The 16311-nt window shown below is 36.6% G+C and overlaps 1 protein-coding gene across 5 annotated transcripts in view; it reads left to right on the forward strand.

Annotated features, from left to right (window-relative positions):
- The window catches only part of ATF1 (activating transcription factor 1), a 75843-nt gene extending 61761 nt beyond the window's left edge, over positions 1-14082 (forward strand). For 2 of the 5 annotated variants that reach the window (XM_060657634.3, XM_060657636.3), the window contains 4 exons: positions 636-766; positions 5079-5261; positions 5347-5506; positions 12578-14082. In XM_060657634.3, the coding sequence (XP_060513617.1) occupies positions 636-766; positions 5079-5261; positions 5347-5506; positions 12578-12722 (619 nt within the window). In that variant the 3' untranslated portion in view covers positions 12723-14082. Of the gene's footprint in view, positions 1-635; positions 767-5078; positions 5262-5346; positions 5507-8509; positions 8630-12577 lie in introns of all 5 variants that reach the window. The other 3 variants (XM_060657637.3, XM_060657638.3, XR_009617287.3) reach the window with 2 other exon arrangements.
- The last annotated feature ends 2229 nt before the right edge of the window (positions 14083-16311 follow it).

Here is a 16311-nt window from a genome sequence, read left to right on the forward strand (position 1 = left end):
GGCTTGAACTCACGAACGGTGAGATCATGACCTGAGCCGAAGTCAGCCGCTTAACCGACTGAGCCACCCAGGCGCCCCGATGTTTGTTTATTTTTGAGAAAGAAAGCGAGCATGAGTGGGTGAGGGGCAGAGATAGGACACAGAATCCAAAGCAAGCTCCAGGCTCTGAGCTGTCAGTGCAAGGCCGACACGGGGCTCAAATTCATGAACCTTGAGATCATGACCTGAGCCAGAGTTGGACACTCAACCAACTGAGCCACCCAGGTGCCCCAGATTGGGTCTTTTTAAATAAAGGTCACTATTTAGAAAATGAATACTGTTCTTGTTAATTAATAAAATACCTTACAACGGAGTCATCTCTCTTGTAGGGAAAGAGACATTTCATACCTCTGTAAGGGCCTTGTACCTGTGTATTTGTTCATTGTCTCTTTTCCAGGAGCCATAAACTTTAAAGCATAACTCTCCTGCAGTACGTCATTACAGTAGTCTGTGCTGAACTGAGTGGCTCCTTGACAAAACAGTTAAAATGTCTAGTAGATTATTGTACTTTTAACCTGAGATTGAAAAAGGTTTGGCAGTTTGTTTTTATAAAGCTGTCCTCATTACCAGCATTAATTGAGTTTTATTTTTCACAGAAAAATTTTGAAAGATCTATCCTCTGAAGATACACGGGGCAGAAAAGGAGACGGAGAAAACCCTGGAGTTTCTGCTGTCACTTCTATGTCTGTTCCAACTCCCATCTATCAAACTAGCAGTGGACAGTACAGTACGTATAGGAATACATTTTTCCATGATGGATACACAAACGCTAAAGAAGTGGTGTATAGAAAGACTGTCATGCTTTAGTAGTGAGGATAATTAGTTGAAGGTTAGCATTTTGAGCCCAAAATAATGCAGAATACCTTTTCAGCATTATCTCATTTACTCCTTACAGCAACTTTGTGAGGTAGGCAGTTATCAATTTATGAGGAAACTGAGCCTTAGAGAGGTTAGATAATGTCCCTGAAGTTACCACACAGCTTGTAAGTGATATGCTTACTTTGGAGTTTTGACAGATGCATGGAGTTGTCTCACCACCACAATCAAGATATAATTTCATCACCCCATGGAATTCTTTGTGCTGTCCATTTGTAGAGGATTTTTCCTTCCATTCCTAACTCCTGTTCAAGTCTAATTGACTCTTGCCACAAAATCTGTGTCCCGTCCCCTCACGTCTCACACCTCCAATCACCACCATTACCCTGGCTTATACTCCTATCTGAATTACTGCAGTGCATGTCCACTTGGTCATTTTGCTTCCATTCTTGCTCTCGTTTTCCATACTGCAGCCAAAGCAGTTTATTTAAAATGTCCATTAGGGGGCGCCTGGGTGGCTTGGTCGGTTAAGCGTCTGACTTCGGCTAAGGTCATGATCTTACGGTCCGTGAGTTCGAGCCCCGCATCGGGCTCTGTGCTGACGGCTCAGAGCCTGGAGCCTGTTTCAGATTCTGTGTCTCCCTCTCTCTCTGCTCCTCCCCTGTTCATGCTCTGTCTCTCTCTGTCTCGAAAATAAATAAACGTTAAAAAAATTTTTTTTTTTTTTTTAAATAAATAAAAATAAATAAATAAAATGTCCATTAGATCACACCACTTTTGCTCCAGTGACTCTCCATCACCCCTAGAATAAGTCCTATAAGGCTAAGTTCCATTCAAGATCTGGCCTCACTTACCAAACTCCAATCTCATCTGCCACTGGCTGGCATTCTAGCAACACAGACTTTCTTGGAATTTCTCCAACATGAAGCTTGTTTCTGCCTCAGGATATTTGGGCTTGTCACCCCACTGCCTGGCACATTCTTCTCCCAGAGTCTCATATGGATGGCTTTTACATCCTTACTTCTGCTCAAGTGTCACTTCTCAAAGAGACCACTCTTTATTAAAATGTGCTCTCTTTAGTTAGCTTTCTTACATTTTTCATAGCATTTATATGTAATTATTAAAAAGTACATATTTAATTATAGATTATACATAATTATAGATCAGTTTATTTATGATCTGTTCTCAAAGATAAGTTCCCTGAGGGAAAGAACTTTGTCTTTCTTGTTCACAGCTGTATTCTTGGCCTGGAGGCCCTGGCGCATAGTCAGCTTTCAGTGAAATTTGTCGTGAATAAGTTATTTAAAGAATATGTAAAAAACACCTCAATGAGGACACATAAGAAACTGAGAACAGTGGTTGCAAGGAAGGAGACCTGGGAACAAAGATCAGAGGCAGTTGAGAAGTTCACTTTCATTTTAAACAAAACTGATTTTTCTTTCCATACACATCCATTACTGTTTTCAAAAATCTTTTTCTTTCTTTGTTTTAAATTTTTTTAATGTTTTTATTTATTTTTGAGAGAGAGAGAGCACAAGCAGGGGAGGGGCAGAAAGAGAGGGAGACACAGAATCTGAGGCTCCAGGCTCCAAGCTGTCGGCACAGAGCCTGATGTGGGGCTTGAACCCACGAACCATGAGGTCATGACCTGACCTGAAATTGGACACTTAACTGACACCCCAAAATAAATACAGTTCAAACTGGTGTTTAAGACAGCATGATCCAATAGAACTTCCTTGCTGAAAATGTTTTATATTTGCATTGTCTAGTATAGTAGCCACTAAGCCATGTGTGACTGTTGAGCACTTGAAATGTGGCTCGTGAGACTGAGGAACTGAATTTCTTATCTTGCTTTCAGTTAATTTAATAGTCATATGTGACTAATGGCTACCGTATCAGTGTAGATTTAGAGTAGATTCAACCAGATAAATATACATGTTAAAAATAGGAAGATAGGTTATAAAAATGAAAACAATTCTGTATTATTACATATGTTTAACATCAAAAGATGTATCTCTCGGGGTGCTTGGGTGGCTCAGTCAATAAGCGTCTGACTTCAGCTCAGGTCATGATCTTACAGTACGTGAGTTTGAGCTCCACATTGGGCTCTGTGCTGACAGCTCAAAGCCTGGAGCCTGCTTGGGATTCTGCCTCCCTCTCTCGCTCTGCCCCTCCTCTGCTCATGTTCCATCTCTGTCTCTCTCAAGAATAAACATTAAAAAAAAAAAAAAAAAAGAATTGTACTTATTTCAATTATAACATATGAAATATCTCCCTAAGTTTCTATGTAGTTTTCATAATTCCTAATTTTAATTGTTTTAGAATAAGAAGCCATATTAATATATCATAATTTTTAACGTGCTGATATGCTACTTTTCTTAAAGAATTTTTTAGGGGTGCCTGAGTGCTCACGCTCTGTCTCTCTCTCAAAAATAAATAATAAACATTAAAAAAAAAGTATACATATGTGTGTATGGATACACATTTTGATGTGTGTTAATGTATCAGTCTATATGAACATAGGAAATGATTAGGAAGAGGATGTACATCGAAAATGGTTACCCCAGAATAAGGGTGTGGGGTGGCCAGTAGAATAAATTGGGATAGAGAATAGGACTTTTTATTTTACTTATATATTTACATTTATATATATGTATATATATATAATGTGCGTTGGAGAGAAGGCGATTGAAAACAATTGCTAATATAAGTTTAAAACAAATCTCTGCATCTAAAAAATCTTAAACTGTCATTACTTCTAAAGTCATATAAATTAAAGTATGTAGAATATTTGTTGTGTGGTAGTGGATGAGAGATAATTATATACTCCTGAAAAAAAATATTATCAATTAAAACATACATTCAGATAAGTGTGTTTTGGCTTCCTGGTACCCAGAGTATAAAAAGGAGAAGAAAAGTTGCATAATTATAATCTGGTAAGAGGGCACAGAGATGAGGCATTAGATTCTGAAGGGGATTTATTACGTGGGATTGCATAATGGTAAAATGCTTTCCATTTGATCATATCTTATGGGTGTTTCATGTAAGGTTTGAGAGGAAAGCATTAACATAAGTATAATTCATTGAGGGGCGCCTGGGTGGCCCAGTTCATTAAGCATCTGGCTCAGGTCATGATCTCACAGTTTGTGAGATCGAGCCCCGCATTGGGCTCTGCTCTGCGCTGACAGCATGGAGCCTGCATGGGATTCTCTCTCTCCCTCTGCCCCTCCCCTGCTCACTCACTCTCAAAATAAACAAACATTAAAATATATATATATATATATATATAACTCATTGAAAAATGCTGTGGGGCACATAGTAATGTGACCTCTTTCTCATGACAACCTTATTGGTGATTTTCACTAGGAAGTAACTTGAATAGATTACATTTTTAAAATATCACTTAAGTAAATAACATTTAGTACAATTTAATAGTGGTTACCCCTAGACAGCAGAGCTCAGAAACAAAGTATGAAGATACATATTTTTTCATTATGTAACCTTTTATCCTCTTAAAAATTTTCCCATAGGCATAGGCCCATTTAATCTATTCAAAAATATTTTTAAGCTTATAATCTTTTTAATGCTTCTTTTGAATAAAAATACACAGTGTGTTAATGTTTCCTTCTACTGATTTTTCCTTTAAAAGTTAGCCATTGATGGGGCGCCTGGGTGGCTCTGTCAGTAAAGCGACCAACTTCAGCTCAGGCCATGATCTCACAGCTTGTGGGTTCAAGCCCCACATCGAGCTCTGTGCTGACAGCTCAGAGCCAGGAGCCTGCTTCAAATTCTGTGTCTCCCTCTCTCTCTGCCCCTCCCCTACTCACACTGTGTCTCTCTCCCTCAAGAATAAAATAAAACATTAAAAAAAAAAAAAAAAAAAGTTAGCCATTGGTACCCTCTCCTAATGTTCCAGAACTGCTGTGACAACATTAGCAATTAGCATGCAGTGCTCCATTGAGCCCATAATGTGTTTTGACTAATCTACAGTTTGAGACTAAATTTAAGATTAGTGCACCTGAACTATAAAATTTTATAAAGAAATGCCATTTTATTTATTTTATTTCTTTTACATATAGTTCACCCAAAGTAGTTAACAGTTACCAAGTGGAACTGCATTCAGACCTGTTTTAATAAGTAGTGGCTGGGTTTTTTTTCACCAATCCTTTGCAATTAGTGTATTGTATAGCCTTACAATAGCTATGTTCTCTCTTTGGTTAAAGTTGCCATTGCCCCAAATGGAGCCTTACAACTGGCCAGCCCAGGCACAGATGGAGTACAGGGACTTCAGACATTAACCATGACAAATTCAGGCAGTACTCAGCAAGGGACAACAATTCTCCAATATGCACAGACCTCTGATGGACAGCAAATACTTGTGCCCAGCAACCAGGTGGTTGTACAAAGTAAGTATGTTTAAGTGTCTGTGGAAAACATCCCAATGTACTTTCAAAGACACTTATGAATTAACTCACTCTTCTGACCACACAGCTGCATCAGGAGATATGCAGACATATCAGATCCGTACCACACCGTCAGCTACTTCGCTGCCACAAACTGTGGTGATGACATCTCCTGTGACTCTTACATCTCAGACATCTAAGACAGATGACCCCCAACTGAAGAGAGAAATAAGGTTGATGAAAAACAGGTAGGTGGTAAAATTGTACTGCCAGAATGGGTAACGTTTTTGTAAATCTCAAAACGTAACCAGATGTTAACTGGAATTGTGAATTAAAAATGAGAGAGTTTTGGGGTGCCTGGCTAGCTCAGTTGGTGGAGCACAACTTTATCTTGGGGTTGTGAGTTTGAGCCCCACATTGGCCATAAATAGAGCTTACTTTAAAAAAAGAGAGCTTTATTTTACTGAGTGTTATGTTGTATCTAGTTCATTTCCAAAGGATCCCATTGCTCAATCTCTTTATTTAATATATGACCTAGAGTTCTTTCATTTTTATTTTGTCTTTTGAATAGTACTATTAAGCAGAGCTTTTCGAACAATATATTTTGTTCTTGCTGGGCTCACAAAAGTTAAATGAAAATAATAATTTGCTGTTTGCCATTGATAGTGGGAAGAGGAAAGAATTCCTAAAAAACTGATGGCCACAGAAATGCTAAAAATGAATTTTACCCATGAATATATATCAGTGATTTAACCTCCAGAAACATTTACTTTCATTTTAAATGTATTTTAAACATAGTAGTATTAGCTATATGTACATCAGCCATGAAAACCACCAGTTCTTTGAGAAAAAGAATATAATGGGTACCCTTCTGTAGTGAGTTTAAGGGGAAAAAAAAGAGAGAAAGGACACTAATAAAAACTATGTTAGGAATCAAAAAGGGTAGATACCCACATATAAAACAAATATTTAAAAAATTACAGGATTCTGTTTTTAACTCCTCTCAGTAAGTTAGAAAATTAGAATAAAAGGATGATTTTCTAAAGCAATAAAAATTATCATACAAGGACCAGAAGGATGCATTTAATTACTTCAAGATAAAATGTTTCTTTACTAAAAACTAAGAGCGAGCATCACTGTAATGAACTTAGTAACATGGCAGGGATTGTCCGTTGTCTTGGAGGTTCCAACAAATGCAGTAAGACAAGGATCTGAAGTAAGTTATGTAAATACTAGAAAAGAAGAACCGTGTTTTTTTGTTGATGATATGGTTGTGTACCTAGGATACCCAAAAGATTTGTTAAGAATTACTAGAATGAGGCTTCTCTTTCTGATAATATGACCTCGCTATGTAATATTATTAACAGCTTGATGAAATATAAAAACCACCCTTTTAAATGATTGGATGAGCCTCCAGGGAAGTAAGAGATATCTATTGAGGTTAGGAATCAATCAGAAGCACAAGACCATGAAGTTCATAAGCACTGAAGCAACCCCTGTATAATCTGTAAATTCATATCTTTGTGATTGGTATAGCTTTGGTATGCAAAGGGGACTAGGGCAAAGCCTGGGGTCTGTGCAGCCTGGGGGAACTGGATCAGAGATTGTTATTCCTCATGAAGTCGAGACCCAAGCAAAGTTGACCCTTGAACAATGGAGGCGTTGGGGTGCTGACCCCCACCGCCCCACAATTGAAAGTCTATAATTTTTGACTTCCCAAAAACTGAGTTGACTAGAATCCTTACTGATAACATAAACAGCCAATTAACACATATTTTTTATGTTATGTGTAGTTATATATACTGTATTCTTACAATAAAGGAAGCTAGAGAAAAAATACTAAGAAAATCATAAGGAAGAGAAAATACATTTATGGTACCATATTAAAAAAAAATCTGCATATAAGTAGACTCACACAGTTCAGACCCGTGTTGTTCAAGAGTCAGCTGAAATTTAAAAATGGTCTGGGTCCATAGTTCCCCAACTTTTTGGAAGAAAGCAGTCTTAACACAGCCTTTAACAAATTCCCATACATTGAGTTCTAACAAATACAAGTTGAAAAATCACAGACTGTCCAAGGAATTAGGCCTCCATCATCATATGTGCCAAGCCTTTATGTTATTTTCACAAAAATGTTTGAGGTGTATATAATATTATTTCCAGTTTTTCTGAGATGAGGAAACTGAGGCTTAGGTTAATTTCTTTGCCCAAGGTTAAACTACTTAGTAAGTGGTAGAGGTAGGATTTAAAAACACGGGTCCAGGTTTCAGAGTCCAAAGACTTAGATATTCGATAATACTGCACTACCTTTCAGGAGCAAGAGTCATCAGAGCACACAACAGAACAACTTTTGTAAAGCCTTCAGTTATCGGTCTACTAGATTTAAAGAAAAAAAAGGGTGTCCTTGAAAATCATCAAAGATCAAGAGACTATAAAAATGATAAAAATTGGAAAAGAAAAAATAAAATCGCTCTCCGTAGCAAATATATATTCATCTGCTTAGAATATCCAGGAGAATCATGTACAAAGTATTAGAAAGCTTGAAAAATAACCAGCATTGTACTGGAAACCTTTAACCATTTTGTAGTAAAACAAGAACAGAGGGTATTATGAGGATTTAAATGAAAGGAAATCCTTACCTACTATTTTTTATATAATTGTCTATTTTTTATTTATTTATTTATTTATTTATTTATTTATTTATTTTAACGTTTATTTATTTTTGAGACAGAGAGAGACAGAGCATGAACAGGGGAGGGTCAGAGAGAAGGAGACACAGAATCTGAAACAGGTTCCAGGCTCTGAGCTGTCAGCACAGAGCCCGACGCGGGGCTTGAACTCACGAACCGCGAGATCATGACCTGAGCCGAAGTCGGCCGCTTAACCGACTGAGCCACCCAGGCACCCCATATAATTGCCTATTTTTTAAAACGGACTTACAGAAAAATTATTAGAAGTAATGAATTTATAACATTGCTAAATATAACACCAGTATTCAAAAATCATATTTCTTTACATCAGTAATGGTTTGGTAAATAATTATTTAAAAGACACCATTTATGTTATCAACAAAATATCAGACAAGAAATCTAACAACAAAAGATGTCCAGGACAGTTATGAAAAATATTGTACAATGTCTTTGAAAGACCTTAAGGAAGATCTAAATAAAATGGAGAAATAAATACTATGTCCATAGATATGGAAACTCAGTATTATAAAGATGACTATTTTTCCCCCAATTGATCCATAGATTCAATGCAGTTCCAATCAAAACCTAAACAGGTTGTTTGAAGAACTTGACAAGTTGATACTAAAATTTATAGAAGAGTAAAGGGCCAAGAACAGCCAAAATATTCCAGACAAGAATAAGGTGAGGAGATACCAAGTTTTATTTAAAGCTGTGGTAATTGAAATAATGTGATAGTGGCATTGAGGGAAAAAAAAAATTGACCAATGAAATAGCTCAGAAACTGATCCATGGACACAGGACAGATTATTGGGGGAAGGAGGGACTCTTCAATAAATGGTATTAGGATAATTATTGATAAATGAAAAAATACTGGATTTCTTCCTCACACCATACACAAAATCATTGCAGAGAGATTAAAAACACAAATGTGAAAGATGAAATTTTGAAACTTTTAAGTGAAAATATATAATCTTATGGTTTCAGGATTAGGGAAAGATAACTTAAAACAATGCACACCCCTCCCACAAACATTAACACAAAAGATTAATGAATCTTCATTAAAATTAATAATTTCTGTTCATCTGTAGAGTGAAAATACAAGCTCCAACCCTATAGAAGATATTTGAAACATATCTAACAACAACAAAAAGATTTGTTTGAAAAAAACAAAAATATCTTCTAAGTTATTAAGTACAACCTAATGGAAGAAAAATTGGCAAAATATATGAATAGGCATTTCTCAGAAAACACAAGTGGTTAATAATCGTATGAAAGATTATTCACCCTTATCAATCAGTAATCAAAGAAATGCAAATTAATACCACACATTTAGTTACCATTTATCCCCACCCAATTGGCAAAAATCTTCAAAGTCTAACCAGGAAGTGGCAAGGATTTGAAACAGTGAAACTCAGAGACTGCCTATGGCAGTGAAAGTTGGTATAATCACTTTGGATTAATTGGCCTTATCTTGTACAGTTGACCTGGATATGCTCTATGAGCTGTTTCACTCTGTGTATGTGACTGAGACTTTTGCAGGAAGTATACATAAAAATGTTCACAACAACAAAAATCAGGAAACAACCTAAATAGTAACAGAATGGACACATAAATTTTGGTTGTCTTTATTCAATCTGATAGTGTTCATGTGTATTGATTGATCACTGTAACATGAATAAGTATTAGGAAAATAAAGTTAAGTGAAAATAGGTTGTAACAGAATACATAAAGTGTCATATTTTAAAGTAAGTTTTAGGGGTGCCTGGGTGGCTCAGTCGGTTAAGCGGCCGACTTCGGCTCAGGTCATGATCTCACAGCCCATGAGTTCGAGCCCCGCGTCGGGCTCTGTGCTGACAGCTCAGAGCCTGGAGCCTGTTTCGGATTCTGTGTCTCCCTCTCTCTGACCCTCCCCCGTTCATGCTTTCATGCTCTGTCTCTCTCTCTCTCAAAAATAAATGTTAAAATAAGTTTTAGAATATAAGCAAACTAAATTATATACAATTTAGAGATGTATAAATATTACTGAAACCATGAAAATAAGTAAAAGATTGAAGCTAGTAATTGCTTCCAGGCAAGAGGCAGGGGTATGGAATCAGGAAATAGCACAGAAATTTCTTCAACAGTATAGATCATATGTTCTCTTATTAAATCAGGTGTTGGGTTTACATGTGTTCATTTTATTTATTATGCTTCATAACATTACACCACATACAGTCTTTTGTGTGTATAGTATATCATAATAAATTTTTTTAATTACAGTGATTTATAAGGAAATTTAGTAAGTTTTTCTACTATGAATTACCGTCTTGAAAATAATAATGGGAAGTAATATTCGCATTAGTGGCAAAAAATCATAAAACCCTTAGTAAACACAATAGGAGAAGATTACATTTAAGTTTGTTTATTTATTTTGAGAGAAAACTAGAAAATGAGCAGGGGAGAGGCAGAGAGAGAGGGAGACAGAGAATCCCAAGCAAGCTCCACGCTGTCAGCACAGAGCCCAATGTGGGGCTCAAATTCACAAACCATGAGATCATGACCTGAGCGAAAACCAAGAGTCAGATGCTTAACCAGTTGAGCCATCCAGGTGCCCCTAAAATACACATATAAATTTAATGTGATTCAAACTAGAACCTCTATAGATCTCCATGGAATTGGGCAACATAAGATGAGAGTTGACATGAAAGAAAAAAGTGTTCTAGAATGGTCAAGAACAGGAAGAGGTTACTTGTTCCATTAGGCATTAAAACATACTCTCTAAAGCCACTGTAATCAAAACTTGGTATCAGCACAGGAGCAGACAATAACATTAGCAAACAGGATAGAGCCCAGAAATAGCTTTTTATGCTAGTTAAGTACAGTACTTCTAAAAGATGGCATATTTAATAAATGTTAACTGACACCGCATCTGAAAGAAAATTAAATTAGACTCCTCTATTTTATATCACATACGAAAGTAATTCCAAATGGATTAAAGACTTAATTGTGAAAAATTAAGCAATAAAATTATCTTTAAAATTAAGAGAGAAATATATAGTGCATGGAATTTTAACCTAAGCCAAGAAAAAGACTAAAAAAGAAGCATTTATGGTATAAGATATAAAAATATGAGAAGTCAAATGATAGATTAGAAAATAATATATAAAAACAGGGGCGCTTGGGTGGCTTGGTTGGTAAAGCATCTGACTCTTCATCTCAGCTCAGGTCATGATCTCATGGTTTGTGGGTTTAAGCCCCGTGTCAGGCTCCATGCTGACAGCTCAGAGCCTGCTTGGGGTTCTCTCTCTCCCTCTCTCTCTCTGCCCCTCCCCTGCTCGCACTCTCTCTCTCTCTTCCTCTCTCAAAATAAATAAACTTTTAAAAAGGAAATAATATAAAAACAGATAAAGGATTAATATGTATAATGCACACAGAGTTCTTAGGTTGTCTTTATAATTTCTCATCGTAAAACAGGAAAAGGTATGAATGGAAAAAGGGTATGAACAGGCAGTTTACATAAGAGATCCAAAGACCGGGGCGCCTGGGTGGCTCAGTTGGTTAAGTGTCCGACTTCGGCTCAGGTCATGATCTCACGGTCTGTGAGTTCAAGCCCGGTGTCGAGCTCTGTGCTGATAGCTTAGAGCCTGGAGCCTGCTTCGGATTCTGTGTCTCCCTCTCTCTCTGACCCTCCCCCGTTCACGTTCTGTCTCTGTCACAAAAATAAACGTACATTAAAAAAATTAAAAAAAAAAAAAAAGATCCAAAAGACCAATAGGCTTTTGAAAAGATGTTCAATCTCACTAGTAGTTAGGGATGAAAATGAATTAACAATAAAGTGTACATGGCAAGGATCTATACCTACTTGGAAACATCATTAAAATAAAACAGTGTAAAAAAAGCAAGTTGCAGATAATACCTACAGTACATAATATAAAAAATACTCAAAATAATACCGCTCTACATATGTGATACATGTATGTGACTTCACAGAAATATTCTAAGAGGACATTTACAAAACTGAGTATCAAGCACTGTTTGTAATTAAAACTTAAATAAAAATTGAAGAAACAGTGTCAAAAGCCAGAGGACCCATAAATTTGAATCCTTGGTTTTGGGACATATGCTCACAAAGAACCTGGTGTTAAGAACATGCATAGCAGCTAAAATGAGAAATAGCCCCAAGGAATAGATCAATACGCTATGGTGATGGTCACACAATGGAATACACTCAGCAACAGTAAGGAACAAACCACCTCGAAGCAACATCGATGAGCCTCAAAAGTATACTGAGTGAAAGGAGACCAGACACAAGGGCGCATACTGTATGACTCTGTTATTTGAGGTTCTAGAATAGGACAATCTTCATCTGTGGTGATAAAATCTGAACATTAGTTGTTTGGGGAGAGCACTGACCAGGAATGGGCACGAGGCAACTTTCTGGGACAACAAAGAAGTTCTCTGTCTTGATAAGTGTGGGGGTTATATAGGTATGTGCATTTGCCAAAACCGATTGAATTCTGCACTTAAGATCTATGTATTTTGGTTCTGTAGAGATGTAGAGAGATGACCAGGGAGGATTACTGAGGTGCATTTACCATTTAAAGAATGTGAACTTTTTTTCTAACATTGGTTTTTAATGCCTATGTTTAGAGAAGCTGCTCGAGAATGTCGCAGAAAGAAGAAAGAATATGTGAAATGCCTGGAAAATCGAGTTGCAGTCTTGGAAAATCAAAATAAAACTCTAATAGAAGAGTTAAAAACTTTGAAGGATCTTTATTCTCATAAAAGTGTTTGATTAAGAAAGAAAATATTTTTGCAGACTTGCCTAAAAATTAGATGGATTTCTTTTCTTTTTAGTGGAGTTTTATAAATTAAAAGGTCAAAAATGAAGCTTTTTATTTAGGCTTTTGCAACTCAAAGATAATCTTATGCAAGAGATCTGGTGACAGAAGATGAAGTGGAAAATGACCTCAAGGAAGTCACTAGCACAGGTGGAAGCTCTGGAAAAATGAAACCTACTGAAGAAGAGGGAAGTGAGCTCTCACACCAATTTGAATTTCCTAAATGACAATAACCCAAAAATGCCAGAGAAGATGAAATTTGGTAAATTATTTTTAAAATCAGTTTACCCTGTAGGTTTGCATTTCTTACTGTTTCCTAAAATTTACCTTTTTCACTTGTGTGTGTGCGCGCGCGTGAGTGTTTTATTTCTGCCAATAAATTTTAAATTACAAATAGAAAAGCTAATACATAACTAAATATATAAATTATGTGTTCTGATTACGTATACTTGTTCTATCGTCAGATCGTTGAAATGGGTTTTTTAAAGTTTGTTTCTTGGACTTGAGAGGCTTTTGAGACTTGGGTTTAACTGTTTTTGAGGCTTTGTCCTCAAAGGCATTTAAGGTACATGAATGGAGTATGGTGATTTTGTAACATTTTTTATCAGAATGGAAAGAGAACTTCTGTTTAAAAGTTTGATACTTTTAAATAGTTTGTTTTTTGGTTACTCTGGGAATGGAGATTTTCTACAAATATATAATAAATTGTTTTTTGATTCTATATTCTGTATGCAGTTGAATATACATTATCTATTCTGTTGTGCTTTAATAGAATGGAATGTTTACAGGCCCTTGAGATATTAGAGTATTTTTTAAAAATATTCTGAAGATACATACCAAAGTTTTCCAAGAGGATTTTATAATCAATTTAATGTAAGGCTTATCAGATTCTAAAATCGTATGGTTATTAAGGCAATTTTATGTTAGAGACTATTTTGTAATGTAGCGAATGGTACATTTCTAAGAAAAGTGACTGCCGATATATTTTTATAGCTAATCTTTATAAATTCTAAAGTTGAGTTTTTAATTATTTTAAATGTTTATATAGTTTAGTAAAAAAAAAAATATTTTGCATCTCAAAAGTATCATTTTTATATTATGAGAAGTAAAGTTTCCAGATTGGCTAATATTTGAATTCCAAGTTTTGTATGCAGTTTATCCAAAGCTCAAGAATGCCATCCATACCCCAGTGTTTAACCTCTGTATTCCAGTTTGTATACACTCTGAAATTGTACTGCAGAACTATTGTGCGCTTCTTACACAATATGTATCATATTGTTGTCTGTGAAATTAAAGGATATTTGATAAAATTAAGTAAGTTTGCTGAATGTAAAATATATTGTTATATGAACAGCAAGCTTCCTGATGACCATTCTGTTAATTATACTAACTACAGGACCTGTCTAGTTTTAAAATGAGGATAAATTTAAAATTCTGGTCTACACAGCTTGTTTTTAAAAAAAATTTTTTTTTAACGTTTATTAATTTTTGAGAGACAGAGACAGAGCATGAGTGGGGAAGGGCAGAGAGACACAGAATCTGAAACAGGCTCCAGGCTCTGAGCTGTCAGCACCGAGCCTGACGCGGGGCTCAAACTCACGAACTGCAAGATCCTGACCTGAGCCGGAGTCAGATGCTCAACCGACTGAGCCACCTGGGTGCCCCTACACAGCCTGTTTTAAGAGAGGATATCTTTAGATGTTTGATTCAGTCAGAACCAATTATAATAAACTAAAAGTAGGTAACTTTTTTGTTCTGCAATTGTTTATGGTTAAGGAACCTGTAATGTGGAAATCTCAACACAATTGACAAATTTGTGTAATCTTAATGAAAAACTCCATTAACAGTATTTTTTAAATGAGACTCTGTTGATTTGGCAGTTTATGAGAAGAAAAAAAAAAAAGTTTAATCACCAGTAGGATTACTTATATCACTTATTATCTGATATGAAGCCAAGACTCTCAGGCCGATTAGGCCCGAAGAACATGAGGAGGTATGGGGTGTGCTATACCAAGAGTATTTTAAAAGGTTACATTATATATAGGGTATCTTACAAAATTTTAAGATCTGTTAATGTTTGGCTGCCATAGAGATCCTTTAGCTCTTTTTTTTTTTTTTTTTTTCAACGTTTTTAATTTATTTTTGGGACAGAGAGAGACAGAGCATGAATGGGGGAGGGGCAGAGAGAGGGAGACACAGAATCGGAAACAGGCTCCAGGCTCCGAGCCATCAGCCCAGAGCCTGACGCGGGGCTCGAACTCACGGACCGCAAGATCGTGACCTGGCTGAAGTCGGACGCTTAACCGACTGCGCCACCCAGGCGCCCCGAGATCCTTTAGCTCTTAATGCCTTAACAGGTGGACATCCACAAACATTTATAAACTTAACACTGCCTGCAGATTTCTGGTGTAGGGCCTTGCTTTCAACTAAATCAAGTTAGGCTAGCAATATGTAACAGGCATGAGCAAGCTACTGCTGAATCCATAAATGCATACCAGATTATCTTTCAAGAGGTTGGTTTTTTAATTTTTTTTTTTTTAATGGTTTATTTTTTATTTTCAAGAGAGAGAGCAAGCAGGGGAGGGGCAGAGAAAGACACAGAATCTGAAGCAGGCTCCAGGCTCTGAGCTGTCAGCACAGGACCTGATGTGGGGCTCAAACTCACAAACCGCGAGATCATGACCTGAGCTGAAGTTGGGTACTTAACCAGCTGAGCCACCCAGGCGCCCCAATGTTTATTCTTGACAGAGAGAGAGAGAGAGATACAGAGCACAAGTGGGGCAGGGGCAGAGAGAGAGGGAGCCAGAATCCGAAGCAGGCTCCAGGCCCTGAGCTGTCAGCACAGAGCCCAACGTGGGACGAGATCACAATCTGTGCTGAAGTGGAACGCTTAACCCATCGAGCCACCCAGGCATCCCTCAAGAGGTTTTTCTAACTTGAATCCAAGAAGGGGCTTATGAAATTTTAAAAGTGAGTATAGTCCAAACCTAAAATTACACTCCAAAAGTTCAATAGGCCAGTGAAATTATTTCATTGGCTTAGTTTTCTATTTTACATATATTATCAGTTTATTATGGAAATAATTATTGCCCATCAACAGTCTTGAGTATATAAATTAAGATACCCCTTTAATTTTACTGTACTGTGAATGGCACATGTTGGAGCTTTGCAAATCTTAAGTACAGTTGACCCTTAAGCAATGCAGGGGTCAGGGGCATAGACTTCTGTTGCAGTCAAAAATCAATGTACAACTTTTGATTCCCTAAGAACTAATACGAACCTACTGTTGACCAGAAGAAGCCTCACCACTAACAGTCAATATATACTTTGTATGTTCCATGTGTCATATATTGCATTCTTAGAATAAAGCTCAAGAAAATACTAAAATCACAAGAGAAAATACATTTCCAGTACTGTTACTGAAAAAAATCCATGTGTATGTGGACCCATGCATTTGACACCTGTGTTGGTCAAGGATCAACCGTGTTTTGGTTTGTTCATTTAGCAATTATTACATTGAAGTTACTGTTTAAATCTGTTTTT

This window comes from Panthera onca, chromosome B4, assembly GCF_046562875.1.
Source record: "Panthera onca isolate mPanOnc1 chromosome B4, mPanOnc1 haplotype 2, whole genome shotgun sequence".
Classification (NCBI taxonomy): domain Eukaryota; kingdom Metazoa; phylum Chordata; class Mammalia; order Carnivora; family Felidae; genus Panthera; species Panthera onca.